At 40.9% G+C, this 17,920-nt stretch overlaps 3 protein-coding genes and 1 non-coding gene across 4 annotated transcripts; 1 reads left to right on the top strand and 3 right to left on the bottom strand.

The window, feature by feature from the left end:
* The first annotated feature begins 284 nt into the window (after positions 1-284).
* On the top strand, positions 285-5,462 carry ninj1 (ninjurin 1). The gene is made up of 3 exons (XM_029149612.3): positions 285-1,809; positions 3,504-3,741; positions 4,636-5,462. Exons 1-3 carry the CDS (start codon positions 1,744-1,746, stop codon positions 4,776-4,778), a joined length of 447 nt encoding a protein of 148 aa, XP_029005445.1. The 5' UTR covers positions 285-1,743; the 3' UTR covers positions 4,779-5,462.
* card19 (caspase recruitment domain family, member 19) lies at positions 5,400-8,859 on the bottom strand. Its single transcript, XM_029149610.3, has 6 exons — positions 8,764-8,859; positions 8,173-8,312; positions 7,663-7,819; positions 7,480-7,542; positions 7,275-7,340; positions 5,400-7,198 (listed from the first exon to the last, which is right to left on the bottom strand). Exons 1-6 carry the CDS (start codon positions 8,768-8,770, stop codon positions 7,089-7,091), a joined length of 543 nt encoding a protein of 180 aa, XP_029005443.1. The 5' UTR covers positions 8,771-8,859; the 3' UTR covers positions 5,400-7,088.
* On the bottom strand, positions 6,125-6,252 carry LOC114856446 (U6atac minor spliceosomal RNA). The gene has a single exon (XR_003786078.1). It is a non-coding gene; the product is annotated as a U6atac minor spliceosomal RNA (small nuclear RNA).
* Positions 8,860-9,010: 151 nt separating the features above from the next.
* LOC114854988 (protein bicaudal D homolog 2) lies at positions 9,011-16,186 on the bottom strand. Its single transcript, XM_029149607.3, has 8 exons — positions 15,947-16,186; positions 13,785-13,997; positions 13,267-13,419; positions 12,637-13,077; positions 11,484-12,476; positions 11,163-11,314; positions 10,480-10,711; positions 9,011-10,201 (listed from the first exon to the last, which is right to left on the bottom strand). The coding sequence occupies exons 1-8, from the start codon at positions 16,184-16,186 to the stop codon at positions 10,199-10,201; spliced, it is 2,427 nt and encodes an 808-aa protein (XP_029005440.1). The 3' UTR covers positions 9,011-10,198.
* Positions 16,187-17,920: the final 1,734 nt, after the last annotated feature.

The following is a 17,920-nucleotide window of genomic DNA, read 5'->3' as shown; positions in this document are numbered from 1 at the left end:
ATCCAATGGAAAGATAACGGTTCAAGGCTACCAACCAAGAGAGACGCTGCTAGGAATTATGGGCTTTCAGATTAGGCCCCATGTTGCGCAAAAGATGTGAAGCCCCGTGCTGAACGCGAGACTGCGGTTATGCTTTATTTTTTTTTGTTTGTTTGTTTAATTATTTCCGGGTTGTTTTCCACTGTAGGTTAAGGAGGAAATGACATAAAGTATTTTGTTTGCATTTTTTTTGTAACATTACATATTATGCAAAGACCACATAGAAATTGTGCACATGAAAATAAATTAAAGCCACCTCACACTGATATTCACACACGTTCTAAGAGGGAGATTTTCACCTCATAGATAATATTCTTGTGTGCTGACATCTTTCGTTTACACTCAGAGTTGCCTCAGTCTCAGCCACAAACTGCAGCAAGTTAATCTTTAATTTAGTATGAAGGTAATAAGTTTGTCCCTATTTGGCAAATGTCACCCGTCCCTGTAAAGTAAAGGTCACTTATTGCCTTAAATGCAGTTTAGCTGAACTAGCTTCATTTTTTAAGAGTTCTAAAGTGTAAAAGTAGCTGAGATGATTCAAAAGAACTTGAGGGAAAAAGAGTTAACTAAAGATATTTAGTTGATTTCCGTCACATAAATAGTCAAGATATAGTGGTTTTAATTTACCAAGTATTAAAAATCACTTAAACTTGAAGTTTGTTGTATTGCGGATCCTATTGTTGCATATGTTTATAGTTTGGTTTATACTACACAATGAGGATATTGAGATAAAATGGACAGAACAGATGTGTATAAACATTACACTGTTTTTTCAAACGTTGGCACATGCAAGGTTTATGGGAGGTTAGAGGAAGCCACTTTCTAAGATCACCAGGGAAACGGGGACAATAACAGGAACTAGTTATATTGGGGTTAGTTTCCAGTTGTAGTTACTGAATGTTAAACCTACCCTCCCATTCACTGGGACAAACTACTCATGTGTCACACTGGGTAAATATTCTGCTAGGTCTATACATCACAATGTTGCGTTTTTTTAGCTTTGCATACACATCGTATATGTACATAATCTGTACAGATCTGATAAAAATAAGCTTGTGTTTTACTAAAGGTCATGGAAAATAATAATACAACATAAAATGTATTTTTTTTTTTTTTTTTTTTTCATTTTACAGTAGTAGTACTTTGTAATACTGTTTAAATGTCGCAGCAGGAGGGGGACTTTTTTCCTCAAATCTGTTTATTATGATTGGTTTATAATCATTTGGAGTAAACAAGAGAACTAACTCTACATTAAGATGTGTTTTTGGACGTTATGGCAGTGCTGGTTTATTGTGCTCCTCAATAAAAAAAAAGTACATGCCTTTTGCATTTGGTTGGGCAAGAACCAAACACGAAGCACGTACTACTTTCCAGCAGCGCACGCGAGGTGGCAGTATACAGTCGCGTTTCCAGGGAAAGTGGACGATCGTCCACGATTACAATCGGAAAAGAACGCGCAACCTGTTCGGCTCGGCTCTGTATGAAGTAACTCTGTAAACCTCCAGTGGGCGCGCGCCCTGCTCTTCTTTCGCTTCCCGTGGAGCGCAGCTTCCCCGGGGCAGCCGTCCGCGGCGGAGGGGCGGTAGTCTGGAGCTCCTCTCCCCTTCCCGTCGTCACAGCCCTTTATGTGCCCGTGTCTGCGCCTTCGAGCTGCTCGCTTGACTTTGTTTTTGACGCCCACGCCACACAAGGACAAACCACGCTATGAACACGATGGCCTCGGAAAACCTGGAAATGAACGGTGATGCTGAGCGGCACGGCGAGGCTGAGGTGAGGCGACGCTGGCGGACCCACGCTCACGGGCGGTGATTCACCACTGTTTAGTCAGTGCTGCCGCTGTGCGTGAGTTCAGGCTCAGCCAGGGTTACGTTCCCACAGACACGCTGACAGACGCGTCTACTTGCCAGTGAATTCAGGCGTCGTTGTTTGATGATATCCAGCAAACAAGTGGCAAGAATAGTGGTTAAGTCGCGAGGCCATCGTGTTGAGGTTAATAACGCTAATAATCGCCCTGGGACCGGCTTAAAGGGCTAATTTAAATACTTTACTCGTTATTGGAGTCACGTGCCTTTGCTGCTGCCCAGTGAGCTTCAGTTTACACATAATGACACATGATACGGGAACGCGTGGGCTCAGTGGATAATCAGTGGACTGGAACCAGGCGGGTCAACTGAGTCGCTGGCCCAGTTGGGTCCCAGTCGACTCTGTTGGAGGACGGTGACACGTACCAGTACTTAAGTTAGAGCGCATACGTCTAAATACTACACAGAACATGCCTCAGAACATGTCCAGTGTTTATGCGTTAATATCCTATGAAACGTTATTTTTAATTAGTTCTAATTGATGATGTTAGAATTACTGACAGTGATGATTAAGTGAATGTGAAAGTTATGTCCAAAACTTTCACTTAAGTGAAAACAATTAGGTGTTAGAATCAAAGTGTACTTGAAGTACTGAATGAAATACAGACAGGCCTGTTGTTCAGTGCTGTGTATTATATTATTGAATGGTAGTAATATATAATGCATGTCCATCAGTAACACTGGAGCAGGCAGCTCTAACTTAACTATGATAGATTTATTATTACCAGATTATGAAAAGTAAAGTGAATGACTAGTACTGTACATCTATCTTATACCGTAGTTAAATCCAGTCCTGAGTAGATATATTTATTTATATTTGCCTGGTAATACTCATTTGTAATATTACATACATTACATTAATAATACTAAACTGATTAGGTTTTCATTTGGTTTTATGTAAGTGTCTATAAATGTAAGTGTCTATACCTCAGCATTGGTGTCTGAATTAGGACATTATGAAAAGGAAGTTTAGCCCAAACTACACGAAATTACACCCCCAGCTACAGGAAACTCTGAGCACTGACACTGGTTTTGAGTTTGAGGTTGTAGAGTAACCATTTGACACACATTTGTGTTTCAATTTCTGTCAGAAAGGGGAAACAACCCTTTTATTACCCAATTAGCTACACAAAAGAAAGGACATTGAATCTTTGACATGAGCTCTTAGCGTTACAAAAGACCATGAATGTTTCCACTAATGTTTTACCACAGTGTCAGTGGGGGGGGTGTGAACTGGTCAGCTTTGAACTGAAACCAACCTCACCGAGTCCTTTCACTTCCATTATTTTGTGTCACATATGACATTTAAAAGATGTTGTGATTTCAGAATTTTGTGCTTTTATTTTTGGGAGAGAGGGTCAATAAACTCAAGTTTTGTTTTTAAAAATGCACAATTCCTGTTTGTGCAGTAATTTAATGACGCAAAGGGGATTTTCTCTATATATATCCCTAAATACAGCATCAGAGGGCAGAATGTTTTTTTATTCTGTTGCCATCATTACTTGATTAACGTACTGTATGTACTGTATGTTAACCATACTATGTATGTATGTAATGTTATTCTCTGTGTCACAATAAGCAATTTTCCACCTGTGGTTATAGTTTCCATTGCGACGCCCTTCGAGGAGGCCGCGGGGGCCCCTGAACATGAACCATTATGCCAATAAGAAGAGTGCAGCAGAAAGCATGTTGGACGTGGCTCTACTGATGGCTAACGCCTCCCAGCTGAAGGCTGTGCTGGAGGAAGGACCAGACTTCAGCCTCTACGTCCCTCTCATTACTCTCATCAGCATCTCTCTCATCTTACAAATCGTAGTGGGAGTAATGCTCATCTTTATAGGTATTTCTGGAGCCCATCTCCTCATTAGTTTGTTAAATATTGTTATTGCCATGTTGTCATAGCATCTTTTTGTATGTGCTGCAAATTCACTAAATTATCACCATTATTTTAAAGTCTAGAAAATATGCAGAACATACTGTATAATATTTATTGTTTCAGCCCTTTAGCAGATGACATCCAATATCACAAAAGCAAGAAAAAGAACAATAATTAAATTCAAGACAAGACTGTGTGTCAAACTCACTTCCTTGTGGAAAACCCCCATAGGTTGCACACAAAAATACTTTACCCACTGTAGTTACACACACATTATGAGAACATAAGTGAAACTTGTTTTTAATTTGTAGCCAGGAAAGTCTTGTTTCTTTTCTTTCTTTTCATTAATTCAATTCTAATTTTAATTTCTTACATATATATTGATATATTCAAGTTACTGAAATTATTAATGCACGATTTCAAAATTTCCAAGTACAACCTTTTTTGGGAACATAGTTTGTTAACATAATCTAGCTAATTTGGAAAGACTGAACTTGCAGCTACTGTAGTTTTTCAAGCCACACATTATTACTTCCCCAACTTCTCCTGACCATCTGCTTATCTTACCCCACCAGAGAGGGCTATTGTGATATTGAGCATACACAGCAGAGGCAACTTGAGGCCCTTCTTACTACCCGCAACATATGCCACATGAGATTTGCACGTCCTGAAATGTTGCGTTAAAACTAAAGACCTCCCCCTCAGACGTTCCCATCTGGAGAACGAGGCTAATTATTCACCTGAGGCCCTTTCTGTCACATGCTGTTTGTATCATAGTCAGATTGCCTAGGCCGGCGCCCCCTGGTGAGGGAACAACGTTACTTCAACTAACTACACGTTCATATTTTCTCTCATCAGTTAAGTGGAACCTAAACGATGAAAGCATGCACTACAAGCTCAACATCATGGAGAATGCAGCAACAGCCTTCGTCTTCATCATAGTCGTGGTCAATGTTTTCATCACAGCCTTTGGTGTTCAGCGGCCCACCCCTCGGTCCTGATCACCTCCTTCATGAACCTCCATGTCTGCGGACTGCTTAGTGAGAGATCGACTTCTACGTTTTTTGTACAGACGAACCAAATGACCAAATAACAGGGCAAATGTAATTGAATCTCTGAGGCTGGAGGAGACCCACTGTAACCTGAGAGTCAAGTGACGCTGTCTATTGTGTGTTAGAGAGTGTTCTCCTTTTTCTCTAACAATGTTTATTTAGCAAACCAAACCTTGTTTTTTTTATCCTCTGTAGTATTTAATGCTGTTGTTACCAGCTATAATGTTTAATGTTGCAAAACAATACCACTGAACATATCAGGATCACCTCACTCACTGTCAGTCACTGTTGTCACCAACTACAGACCAAGCAAATGTTTCCTGGCTAAACATAATTTTAAAGTAAGTCCATAATTAAAAAACATGGTTTGTTGTATTTTAAACCTCAACCAATTGATTCTATTATGCAGCCTCTATGATTTGCTTTCCAAGTACTATGCAAATTATCTTGTGAATGTTTGAACTACTTTACATATGTAAATTATTACCTATATATGTTTGATGATTTAACTAGAATGCACATTTAGTTATTTTAAACCTTTTTTTAAGTATATTTTTTGGAACAACACTGTCCTGGACACAAAGGGTTTTTATTATACAAAGAAATTTTATAAATAAAGTTACATAATACATGCGTCATCTCATGTGTTTAATATCATGCATTTTTGACGTGTCCTACTCATACAAAGGATGGCACTTTTAAATTAAAGCATTTTCAAATGACACAGAACACATAAATGCTATGCATGCTATGCATATGACAACCTGTCGGGGTTTTCACATGCATAGCAAGCATTCATTTTTTTGCACTACAGTAAAAACACAACCATGCTTCTTATTTAAAATCCTGAAGATTAACCTCTATAACACAAGTTAATAGTTTGACCAAGCACCAGTATGACAATCATGTGGATGTTCAAGTCTAGTTAAGGCAAACATTTAAATTAAAGTGTTTAAAAAACTACTTGGCTGCAATTTTTGAACAATTTCCATCCAGAGGATAAAACAGGCTTAACATGAATAAGGTAAATAAACAGTCCATGCTACATGACCAGTAAATGGAAGTTAAAGACATGTAGTAAATGTACTTTATAGTATATTTACAGTAGTCCACAGTCCTGCCTTTTTAGACGTGGACTAAATGTTACTAAAGGTCAACAGAAAGAATAAAAGTTTGACCTGACCCACAGGAAACAAGACACAGGAAATGGAATTCTTCCTGTTCCTATGGACACAATGAATGCAATAGGTTTGACACAAATCTTAAGAAAAGTGGAAGTGTTATTATTATTTATTTTAAAAACTTGGTTAGAGATGCCACGAAGTAGGTGGCAATGCCTTAACCGTATGCGTGTTGCAGGCCACAGGGGCCAATTCCATCCTTGTCAAGGGGAGTGCTAACCTTCTCTCCTTTCATACAACACGTCATCAAGGGGGCCCTCAGCCGTTTTTAAAGCTATGAACATGCACTGTGGTTTCGCTTATGGTGCAATTATGTTTTTTTTCTATTTTACTACTCAAAGTGATAACTTGTGTCTTTGATATAACTTCACTTCTTTTTACGTTTAATTATTAGTATTTCAGACTATATTCGTTCGTTTTCTTTTCAAACATAGCGCTACCCACAATGCATTGCTCTTGGAGGGCGTTACAATCAGTCTTGTGACCGCAAAATCTTTAACATAAATTCGTGTGTAATATTATCGTGTAGTCCGCGAGTTAAGAAATATTTATGTCTTCGGCGCCTAATACAAGTTTTTATCGTTTTATCGTTATATAACTAACAGATAAGTAAATTTTGTAATGTAAATCCCCCTTTAGCCACAAGACGGCGCTCGTAGTTAGTTTGGACTGATAGTAACCCGTTTTTACTGTACCAGGGCCGATAAGGCACCATGAGTATCGATCAATAAACATCTGCATACATATGGTTTAGGTCACGTTAAGTTACAGCAAACTCATAAATAATCCCAGAACTTCTGATTAGTGAGTTATTATTGTTCTACTGACAGAAATTGTACAATAGAAAAAATATGTATCTCCCAGAGTTACCATATTAACTGATTTAAGTAGAATTATTTAAAAATATATTTTTTAAAAGACAGGAGACAAATGTAGCTCCTAAGGTGCCCTATTTTCCTCGTCACCAACAAATATAATATATACATTGTGTATAAAGTCAGCGTTGAAGCCTTATAAAGATTTAGTGTGCTTTGCTTTAGTAGAAAATATTGAGCAGCTGGTGTGATGGGGTCACACCCTACTTCATAAGGTTCTCCTCAGTGTACCATATAAGAACGTCTTGAGCTTTTCTTTTGAGACCCAGAGCAGCCATCCCAAGAGCCCGGCTGCCTCCTGTCACCTTAGCTTCTAAAAGGAGAGGATACTTCAAATATGTCATCATTACAACAGATTCATAAAACGATAAACACTGAAAACAACTTACCGCTGTAATAATAGAGTATAGCTATTCCCACTGCAAAGCTGAAACAGCCCAAAAAGAAGAGGGGACCTAGAAAGACGTACACACCACCATACGTCACTGATTTCACTAAATCATCTAATAACATACAAATGCTAACATTGCAAACAACATTGCACATAATGTACAGCGCTTGCTGTCAATTAAAGTTCCTTTCATGGTCTTTTACCTCTGTCATTCAGAACATATTTCTGTTTGTAGACATGAGGATATGCAAGTGGATCCATGTAATCTAAAGACGGAGCAAATGTTGGGTGGGGAATAAAAAAGTTGACAAAATAACCAAAAAAACACCTAAACACATATTGTATATTGGCAGGTACCGATGACACAATATGAATACAGGACTAACCTCTGAGGCGGAGCCGTGTAGGCAAGCTGTAATAAACCTCCTCCACGTGCAAGTGGAGAGCCCTGTAGAACTCCCTGCAAGCTTCCTCGCCTTTGCCCTGCAGGTGTTTAAGGAGTTCACCCAGTCGAACGCTTCTAGGCACATCCAAGCTTCTGAACTTCATAACAACAAGAACAGAGGCTAGTTTTGATGCCAAAACACAAAGGACCTGGTGCTTGTTCACACAAGGCATAATTCAATTGATATGAGTGGATTTTCTGCAATCTGCACTGCAAAAAACTATATTATAAATGAAACTGAAACTCATGTTTTTAAGGGCAAGTACTAGTAGTTACTAGTAGTACTAGTACTAGTAGTTATTATTGAATAATACTGACACACACAGGGACCACATTTACTTTTGATGCTTAAAAGCATATTTCAGAAACATGTGTTACACCTTTCCTCGCTACATGTGTATGTTCACATAGCATGTCTTCCATCCGGAGCCGTGAGTGAGGGGGCTCTTACTTTGGTGGCCTCCTTGTCAGTGAGAATCTGTGGGTAGATTCTGTTGAGTTGCAGGATGAGTTTGTCCACCAGCTCTGTGTCCAGCTTCCGCTCAGCTTTGAGGAACGCACAGTCCTCTGCGAGCTGCTCCTGAAAACTGTCTGCTCACGTTCAGGAGAGACATTGGAGAAAGGACATCAGCAAGACTCGCGATCCGCTGACCGCCAGTAGTTCGCGAGTGACGTCACATCCATAGAGGCTGTGCGCAAAATTAAACATTATCCACTTTTTCGCTTTTTAAATGTAGCAGAAAGATTTGCAAACGTGAATTACGGGGCTTAGCGAGGTTCATTGTATTATTTCTCACACGACAGAGGCACAAAGTGGAAAGTGAAGCTCAGCCTCCTGTCAAACTGGTGAACTTTTCAGAAAGCTCGGAGACGTTACACTGTCTCTGGAAAGCGAGGCGGTATTTCCGGTCATTAGTTCTGTGATAACGTTTGTGTTGGGCTTAAGTAGAGGATATTCATATAAATCTTGAATTTTAAATGAAATTACTTTGTAAAATAAACGTTATATGATGACTTAACTTAGTTAAATTAAGACACGAACCTCCCATTGTGGAGTCCCGTCTGTCCTTCGTTTGGACACGCCCTCTTTACGTCATTACGTCCGCAGAGCATTCTGCGTTAACGTCTTCCCAAAAGGAAAAAGGTTTTTACCGGAAATGAAAAAAAACAGTGACTAAACAAACAATATGATTTTTAAATTATCTTCTTTTTGCAACTAAATAAAAATAAAGAAAATAGAGGATATTAAATTATGTATTTTTTTATGTCACTGTTAAATGAGAAAAATCTTTTGATTTAAGTTAGATTTATTTGTTCACCACTCAGCTGGAAGCACAGACAGCAGTCAGTCATTAAATTTCATAGTGTTTTAACCACAATTTATACTTTAACTTCTGACCAGAACATCTGCACAGACTCCCTCATGAAATAAAAATGATGTATCCCATAGTCTGGAAAATGTCAAATAAATACAATTACTGTTCTAGTAAAACATATAAAATCAATTAGGACCAAGTATGTGGACAGTGTGTAAAATATTTTTAAATAGCATAAATGTTTTTGCAAATTGCACATAAACAAAATACACAATGGTATTGTAGACTTATTGTTGGAAGACAACAGATATTAGGACATTTTACAAAGAAATGTATTAATTACATTTCACTTGCTCCTTCATGAATAAGGTTTATGAATAGCATTAATAACTGACTTTAACAGAAAAATGTCTACCTAATATTTTATTACTCTCTCAGTGAAAACAAGCAGACCTGATTTTGTAACAGCTTTGCCTCGTCTACAGAAAAGAGGTCTATTAAACAAATTCTACATAAAACCCTGAATTGAGACTGCATATTTTCAGTACATGGTAAAAACAATGTACTGCATTATGTAATAATGACCTAAAAAACAAAATAAATGTTTTGAAATATCCTTGTTTCTAAGGCCAAAACAAATGAACAAGCAGAAAAGCTTTTCACCTGTCTCTTGTTTGACTTTAACACATACTGCTTCTTATAATACTATACTCCTGATATATATAATATTATATAGATATCTATATAATACTATACCTTGTAATCTATTGTTTGTGGTTAAAAAATAAATATGGATTAATTAAAGACATCATTAAGACCACACAGTAAAATATACCACCTAAGAGCAAATATAAGTTAATGAAAAAGTGCTCAGTCAGGGTAACACAGGCAATGGGGTTTCAGCAAAGACAACTATCGTGAATCTTCCTCTGGTTCAGTAATAGTGGTGCAAGCTGATTTTGAGAGTTGATGTTGGTGTCACACGTTGGTTTTGGCACTTTAAAACAAGGCCATTGGCAAATACTGTTAGATAGTGTATGTTCTTGTGTTGGCAATAACATGTAGGGAAGAATGATTAGAAAGCGAAGAAACCAGGAGGACAGGAGACTGGCAATATTCGGACACTGGTGGACATCCTTAAGGACACTTGCTTCAAAAGATTTACTGCAAATATAAAAGGAAAAAAGAAGATAATCACATTAGATTAACTCTTGACTGATTAGTTGACACTGCATTAGTAAGACATTGACATAAAAAGTTTGATAAGCGCGCAGTCATGACCAGCATCAAACTCTGACCATCACAATAATAAAAATGTTCATGTTGATGAATGTGGATGATCAGTATAGTGGCAGTTATGATAGAAAATGTTCAAGTAGCTGCATATTTAAAAAGGTATAGGGGCAAAAAATTATGAGAAAAGATCAGAATGTCTGTCTTACGCGATGGCTGGAGGACGCTCCCTTGCCCTTTGTTTTGCCCTTGCCACTCGCTGCTGAAGCACTGTTTCTGCGAGCCTGCTCGTGGTCGAACTCCAGGTCCTCGAGACGCTGAGTTAAGGCCAGTTTCTGCTGGATGGCCATGCGCAGCAGAGAGTTCAGGGTCTTCTTCTCATCTTCAGCTGCAGCCAGCTGCCGCTGCATGTCATCCAGCTGGGACACGTACTCATCACACCTGATTGTGAGAGGAAGGAGAGAAAGGAAAAAGAGGGGAAGTGAGCTCAACATTACATCCAGCAGGTGGTGCAGTTTGCCTCAGATTGCTGCTGTCACATGTTTTCTTCATTCCCTAGGCAGCATTTTCCAGATGGAAGGATGCAGGCCAGGCTAGCTGACTCACAAGTATTACATCAGCCTGCTCCCACAATGCTTTACTAGCAAAGACACAAAAAACAATCACTCATACAAAATAGTTGAAAAGCAAAGTTTAAAATCGTTCTATTAGGATACTGTTGAACGAGGCAGACTAAAAATTAGTATCACTGAAATCATTTGTATGTTTGTAATGTTTCCTGTAACAGAAGTACAATAGCCATTCTATGTTACAGCCTGTGACCTGAACAACCTACTGGCTGTCATGACACAATGCTAAGTTTGTGTCCCTTTGTGTTCATGAATAATCGCACCTTGTTGCAAACATAGCGCGCAGAGAGGAGAATGTCGCGGCATCCTCCTTCAGGGCCTTGAGTTCATTGCGGAGCTTCATCATTGTTTCGGTCACCATGGCCTTCTCACTGTCATACTTGCTCTTCAGGTTTGCAAGAGCAACCTCTGCTGTCTAAAGGGAGTAAGATGGCACATAATTAGTCACTGCTTGCACTTGAGTAAGTTTAAACGCTGTGGTCATTTTTAGCTGTGGTTAATTATCCCTTCCTCTGTACAAGAATATCCTTCCAGTGAAAACAAAACACCGTAGCAAACACACACTCTCAGTGTGGGTGCCTGACCTGTTTGTTGGCCTTCAACACAGCTCGGAGAGTGGCAATCTGTTCCCTTTTGGTGCTGAGCAGGGACTTGAGTTTGAGGATCTCTTCCATGCACGCCTCTTTGTCCTTGTCTGCCACTGTGCTGAGCTCTAGATTAGCGAGTCTCTGGCGCGACAGCTCTGTGGTGCGGTCCACCGCCTGCTGCAGGTGGCGGATCTGGTCCCTGATGATCGCTACGAGGTTGTAGATGTTCATGGGCTCTGGGCGGTGCTCTAGGGCTGGAGCTTGGCTGCTGGGGTCTGACTTTCCAGGTTCACTCTCTGGGATCAGCCCATTAGTGAGAAGTATGGAGGAGAGGTTCTCTTTCCCTTCATGCCCCTTCTTTACCATGGCCTTGCCTTCCTTGTAGTAGTCGAGCATTACCCTGTTAGGAGTCTCGTTGTTGCACATACACACATGGTTGTAGAGGTTGGCCAGCTCTTCACTGAAAGCTATGAGCTCATCCTGGGCGACGTTGAGGCTGCCGAGGGACTCCCCTGCAGCCTCGCTGACTAAGCGGAGCTCCTTCTCCAGACGAGCTACCGCCGTTTTATCTGCTTGGCTAATCTTCTCCAGGGACGCCAGCCGTGACCTCAAGTCCTGAACCTCACTCTCCAGCCGCGCTCGCTCATCCTCGTACTGAGCTTGACACTGATCGTACTGTGCCTTCAGCGTCTTCAGCTCCTGACGCAGCTCCCCAGCTTCAGACACAGCCACAGTGTATTTACACTGAAGGATCTCCGGTCCGTTGATATCCAGCTCATAATAATCTCCATCATCGTGACTGTCTCGGTCTTTTTCACTGTCGAGGGCAGACTGCCGCTCCTTACTGGCCTGAAGTTTTCTCATTGCACTGAGGTTCTCTGTCAGCCTGTTGACAGTTTCCTTTTGCTCAGACACTGTCCCATAGGCCTGTTCCAGCTGCTTCTGGCTTTCCTGCAAAGAACTGATGAGCGCAACCTTCTCCCGCTCCACCTAAACAAAGACAACAGCGATCACAATCACAATTAAGGTTGGCACTGACATCTTCACATTGTCTTCAAATGTAACAAATACATGAGTACAGTGTACATAGGAAATATAAAAAGTCTTTGACAACTGCATGTGTACGAGACACATAACATTCAACCTGTACCTGTACAAGCTGCTGTTTAAGTTTCTGGATCTCAGAGATGTTAAGTTCACTGAGCAGATCATCCACCAGGCTGGGGGCCGGCTTAAAGGCTTCACCTCTGTTGTTGTCATCACCTGTCTTAATTAAACCATTTTCAAAGCCTCTGATTAGATCATCGTTGTCAGGCTCAGCAAGGGTGGATGGATCCTCGTGGAGTTTCAGGTTGTCGAAGGATATATTGAACGAGCTGCTGTACAGTGAGCCACCGATGTTCATGTAGTGGGAGAGCTCTTTGCGTAAGGTGGCCTTCTGCTCACGCTCTGTTTTTATGGTTTCTAAGGCCTCGGTTAGCTGTCTCTCTGCAATTTCTCTCAGACGCACGGCTTCCTCCAGCTGGCTGTGCAGGCACTGCGAGTCCTCCTCCAGGCGGCGAATCTCATGCTTTAGACCTTCAAACTCCACCTGTGCAGATGTACAAGAAAAATGACGCTGTCAGTAACAGTCAGCTTTAAATAAAGACAACACAAAGTATTGGAATAAGTGACAAAAGCAATTTTGTGTCTAGTCTGAGTCCCAAAAGGGTAGAAATAGTATTAAAACTATTTCATCATGACTTCGGTTGTGTAACAAGATTACATGTGTTTCTCTCACCTGGTTTTGTCTCAGCACAGACACTTGTTTCTGAAGGGAGATGTTCTCCTCCTCCAGCTCACTGCAGTCCTGCAGCAGACGAGCCTCTCGCACCTTATACTCCCTGATGTCATCACGCAGTTGAATGCGCTGCAGCTCCACCAGCTCTGAATTCTGCGGACACAAATAACCGAGTGAAACTACAACCTTGCAATGGTCTGCTTACTGTGAGTGAAAATAAAGGTCAGCGTGTCAGCGTATTTGACATACCACAGGCTGAGACCCCGGCAGGTGGGTGTAATGACTTAAGCAACTGCAAACAGTGCATGCTACAGAGATCCTTTGTGTCGGTCACGGTGGACCTTTACGTCATTTCCTCCAGCACCAGCTCAAAGGCAAGTTTTTTTACATATACCTGCTAAGCATGTTTTTATTCATATAAACTACTGGTACTTTTATTTTGAAAATTACTCAAAATATTTCTAAACAGTATTCAGTCAGTCATCCTGTTTTTAACATACAGGTTTATAAACTGTTACCTCTCTCATCTCCAGGACAATGGAGGACAGACGATCATTTTCTGCCTGTGCGCTGGTGAGGGAAACCTTGGACTGTCGAAGCTCATTCTGCAGGTCTAGGACTTTCTGCTGGTAGAGAGCCTCTTTACTGGCAGACTCCAGGATCAGTGACTCTTCCCTGCTCTCACCATCTGCTGCCACCTTCCTGTGAGTAGAGTAAGCTTGTCCAAAGGCCTGTGAGCAGAGAGAAAAACCAACCATTAGAACAATTCCCCCTGGGATTTAGGATGAAAAGAACACGAGAATAAACACTGAATGTTTCTTCAAAAATACCAGAAGCCTGCGACTAAATAGTTTGCATTACATGCTACGAAGGAGTTTGTTGTTTCATGATATTCATTTTACACAACAGCGCGAAGGGAAAGATTATTGCTCCCTCTACATGTGCCTCCAGTGAGCTCTGCCAAACCTCTCTAAGTGTAGCCTAAAATTACCATTTGATTTATGGAGCTTGCTTGGACTGATGCACGGCCTGAGACTGAGCACTGGTCAATTGAATGAAATGTTTAAGTCAGATTGTGCCTAAAAATGAAGATTAAGACACGTTTTCTGATTGATTTGCGTCTTTGAAGTCCAGTCACTACATCACTACTCTCTGGTTCGAGCTTTTGAAACGGATTTGATCTCGGCAGAGACTTCTTTTAATAGAGCAATCTCTAATGGAATCTTAAACATCTTCAATAAATAATAACAGCTCACGCAAAGTGTTTACGGTCAGAATAATGTAATTAAAAGACAATCAGCACAACTCAAGAACAGGTTAATAGAATGAATATGTTAGTGTCAGATTCCCACAGGCATCAGACTGTAAGGGTCATGGACAGCCAGCCAACGTCTACAGACACTGGGCCAAATTGGTGATGTAATGGTCAGTGTCCAAGAAAGTCCTGAACCCCACCACCAACCTGTGGCTCTCCTTCCCACTAGCATCTATACGATGAATTGACATGGGTAACACGGTGCGTGATGTGAATGGATCAGGAGGCAAAATGCACAGAGGCTTCTCAAGCTTCCTGTTCCTACATCTGCCTCAGTGTGAAATGTTGCTAAAGAGCAACCAGACAGAGGCATGGAATACTGAGAAAATGACAGTGAGTCACTTTGTGGCTTGACTGTGCCTCCATAAATAACATAATGTGGACAAAGTAAGTGACACAAAAACATGAGAGAAAGACTCAGAACCCCACTTAGAGCTCTATTAAAGCGACTTAGAAATGAAAAAAAAATGTGATTTTAAATTATTAACAAAACATTAATAATTATCTGTAGTTTTGTCTAGTGAAACACTACATAGTCGCATATAAAGCGCTAAAGGCACCCACTGAGAGAACCGGAGCTTAAAGAAAGTAAAAACAGAGCAACTACACTAAATTATTAAGCTTGATGACGTAAGGTCTATAAAAAACAGCAGCAACAACTACCGCTAAGTGCTGAAGCCAATGTGGAAGTGCCTCAGGATGCGAGAGGCATCAGACTAGCCAGGACAGAAGTGAAAACCCCAACTTCTCCCTGAAAATACAGTCAAAAGCCCCCAGAGGTATGATGTCAGAGCCGATCGTCTTGCCGTGGGGTCTGCATGACTGGCTGTGCCTTCGGTTTCACGTCCGCTGCTCCGTTCCCATCCAGCTGCTGCTGCTTCTGCTCCTTCACGTAGTGCATAATATAAAAGGTACCACAATCAAAGCACTACATCAAAACTGAGCTCAACTAAGAATGACCACAAACCTATTGACACTTGAGGCTTTTCAGGGAGTCACTGGAACTACTTCTATTATGAGAGAATTGCAGTCGTCCGGACCAGCATTTCAGGGTCACTTTAAGACAGGATGCTCTTAATTTGAGGAATAAACGCGGCCTGGAGTCAGCAGCGCAGCTGTGTTGACAAGGCCTCATGTTTGCAGAGCACGAGCGGGAGTGGACGAGTGATCACAGGGTGATGACAATGGGAATATATCAGCGAGTCATTACACGTAATTCAAAGAGTAACACGTGGGCTGTTTTATAATAAGTCATAGCTATAAATCACTTTGTTTCAACCTTTAGTTAGACTTTCAGACATTCTTCGCGGCTCTTTCAGACATAAACTCAAATTAGCCCGAGCCTCCGGTTTGGCTCCGGTTTACCTCCTTCAGCTGATCCAGTTCCTGTCGAACCGTCTCGTGCTCCGTCTCCAGCTCGTCGAACCGCTGCTTGAGGAGCTGCTTCTCCTCCAGCACCGCCAGTCCGTACTCGGCCGCCTGGATTTTCTCGTTGGTCGTCTCTCGCAGCTCGCGGGTCAGGCGTTCGACCTCGACCCGGAGCCACTGCGGCCCGGCCTCCGTCACCAGCACCGCTTCGGGGTCCTCCCGCTCCTCCATAGACATCTTGGCGAGCCGCCGACACTCCGCCGTAACGGGACCCAGCCCTGACTAGCAGAAACCCACCAAGCCCACAGCTCACTGCGTTCTTTGTTTGAACCGCATCGTTGGAATTTAAATACCGCTCGGTTATTTGTATTTTTCCCGACAGACCTCTACCCAGACGACAGCTTCCTCATTCTCGAGGAGTTTCTTCAGCCTCCTCGTGAAGCTGACAGATGAAAACTTCTGTTGAGATCATCGATTGGAAAAAAGCTACCTCTGCACGGCATTCAAATCTGTGCGAGCGGAAAGGGAAATGTAGTTTTACACGTGATGCCAGTGTCCCGGGACCTACGTACTGCGGCTGAGATTTTACCTTCACGTCCCAGAATGCACCGCGCTGGTTTGGACCGTCTCCAGCAGCCATCCGACCGTGTCAGTACAACACTGCCACCTGCCGGTGTCTCGCTGAAACAGACATACACACGTGGACAGAACTGTAAGAAAACCCTCAATCGTTTTCAAAATAACTAAAATCCAACAAAGTAAGTAAATAAATAAATAAGTAAATGAACGGAAAAATAAATTAATTAACATATAATAAAATTGTTACTGAAAATTACCTAATGAAAAACCGACAATGGGTTGAACAGAAGCTTTTTAAACTGACCTAGACAAAACACAATAGCAATAAAATATTTTAAGTTATTTCAGCCACTATTGTTGTTTTATTATTCTTCAGTGTTCCACGTGTACAGTACATGAAGCTGCTTGAAAAAACGTTATTGATCATTATTGTTTAATGTACTACAGCAAATGTTTGAATATTTACTATTATTTTACTTACAGTACAGTGTAAATATGTAAAGGCACAAAAAGCCAGTCATCACACTTATGTCCAACAGCGATGTCCAATATGCTTAAGTCTGGCTGACAACATCAACACATATTAAGCTCCCAAAGAAATGGAAGGACTAATTATCACATTTTCTGTTGTTAATTTTTTTTAAGTTAATCTTTCTAAATAAGCAGGGCTAATAGCTAATAGATTATTGTTTCAGCTTCATTGTAATCCAATAACCTGCTGTCATTTCTAAGGACAAAGAGTCATCCAATACAAGCTGTCAAGAATATTTTAATGACTGCCTCCGCTCACTTCACCTCACGACTATTGTGCTAAGAGTCCACTCAAATGTGAAAGCAAAACATTTTTTCATGTGGGACTTTCCTTGTTAGTCTTCAGTACTTAACAGAGTAGTTTGACTGCTTTCGGCAAGTTGCCTCTTTCAAGCCAGGGCAAGTGTCGCTACAACTCCAGCTGAAATTAAATGGTGTGTAAAACGTAATTCTGGGTCTCAGGGTGTTGCGGTAGTTCACTCTGTCACTCATTGTGTGTATCTTTCTAGCATTAAAGGCTAGAGGGTGCTATATTCTCTCTGGTCTCTCTTACTTACAACTTACTTACTTTCAGTTCTTTTCTCGCCGTCTTTTTTGACTAACAACTTTTATTATCTTAATATTTACAATTATTTGTTGATATGTTTTATTAAAAAATCACTGTGTTTCAGGAATATGGAAGGAAGCTACCAACACTGTATGTATAACTTCTTATATTGGGGAATGATGTCACATCAGTCATATTTTGTGACTCGTACTTATTTTCTAATCATTTTCAGACAAATATTACCATTTTTTTGCCTTATGCTTTGGACTGGGATGGTTTATAGCACTCTACAGACCATTCCATTGTGAGTACAT

This window comes from Betta splendens, chromosome 5, assembly GCF_900634795.4.
Source record: "Betta splendens chromosome 5, fBetSpl5.4, whole genome shotgun sequence".
NCBI classification, from domain to species: Eukaryota; Metazoa; Chordata; class Actinopteri; order Anabantiformes; family Osphronemidae; genus Betta; species Betta splendens.
The sequence above is the reverse complement of the archived record's forward strand: the minus strand, read 5'-3'. Positions and strand labels throughout refer to the sequence as shown.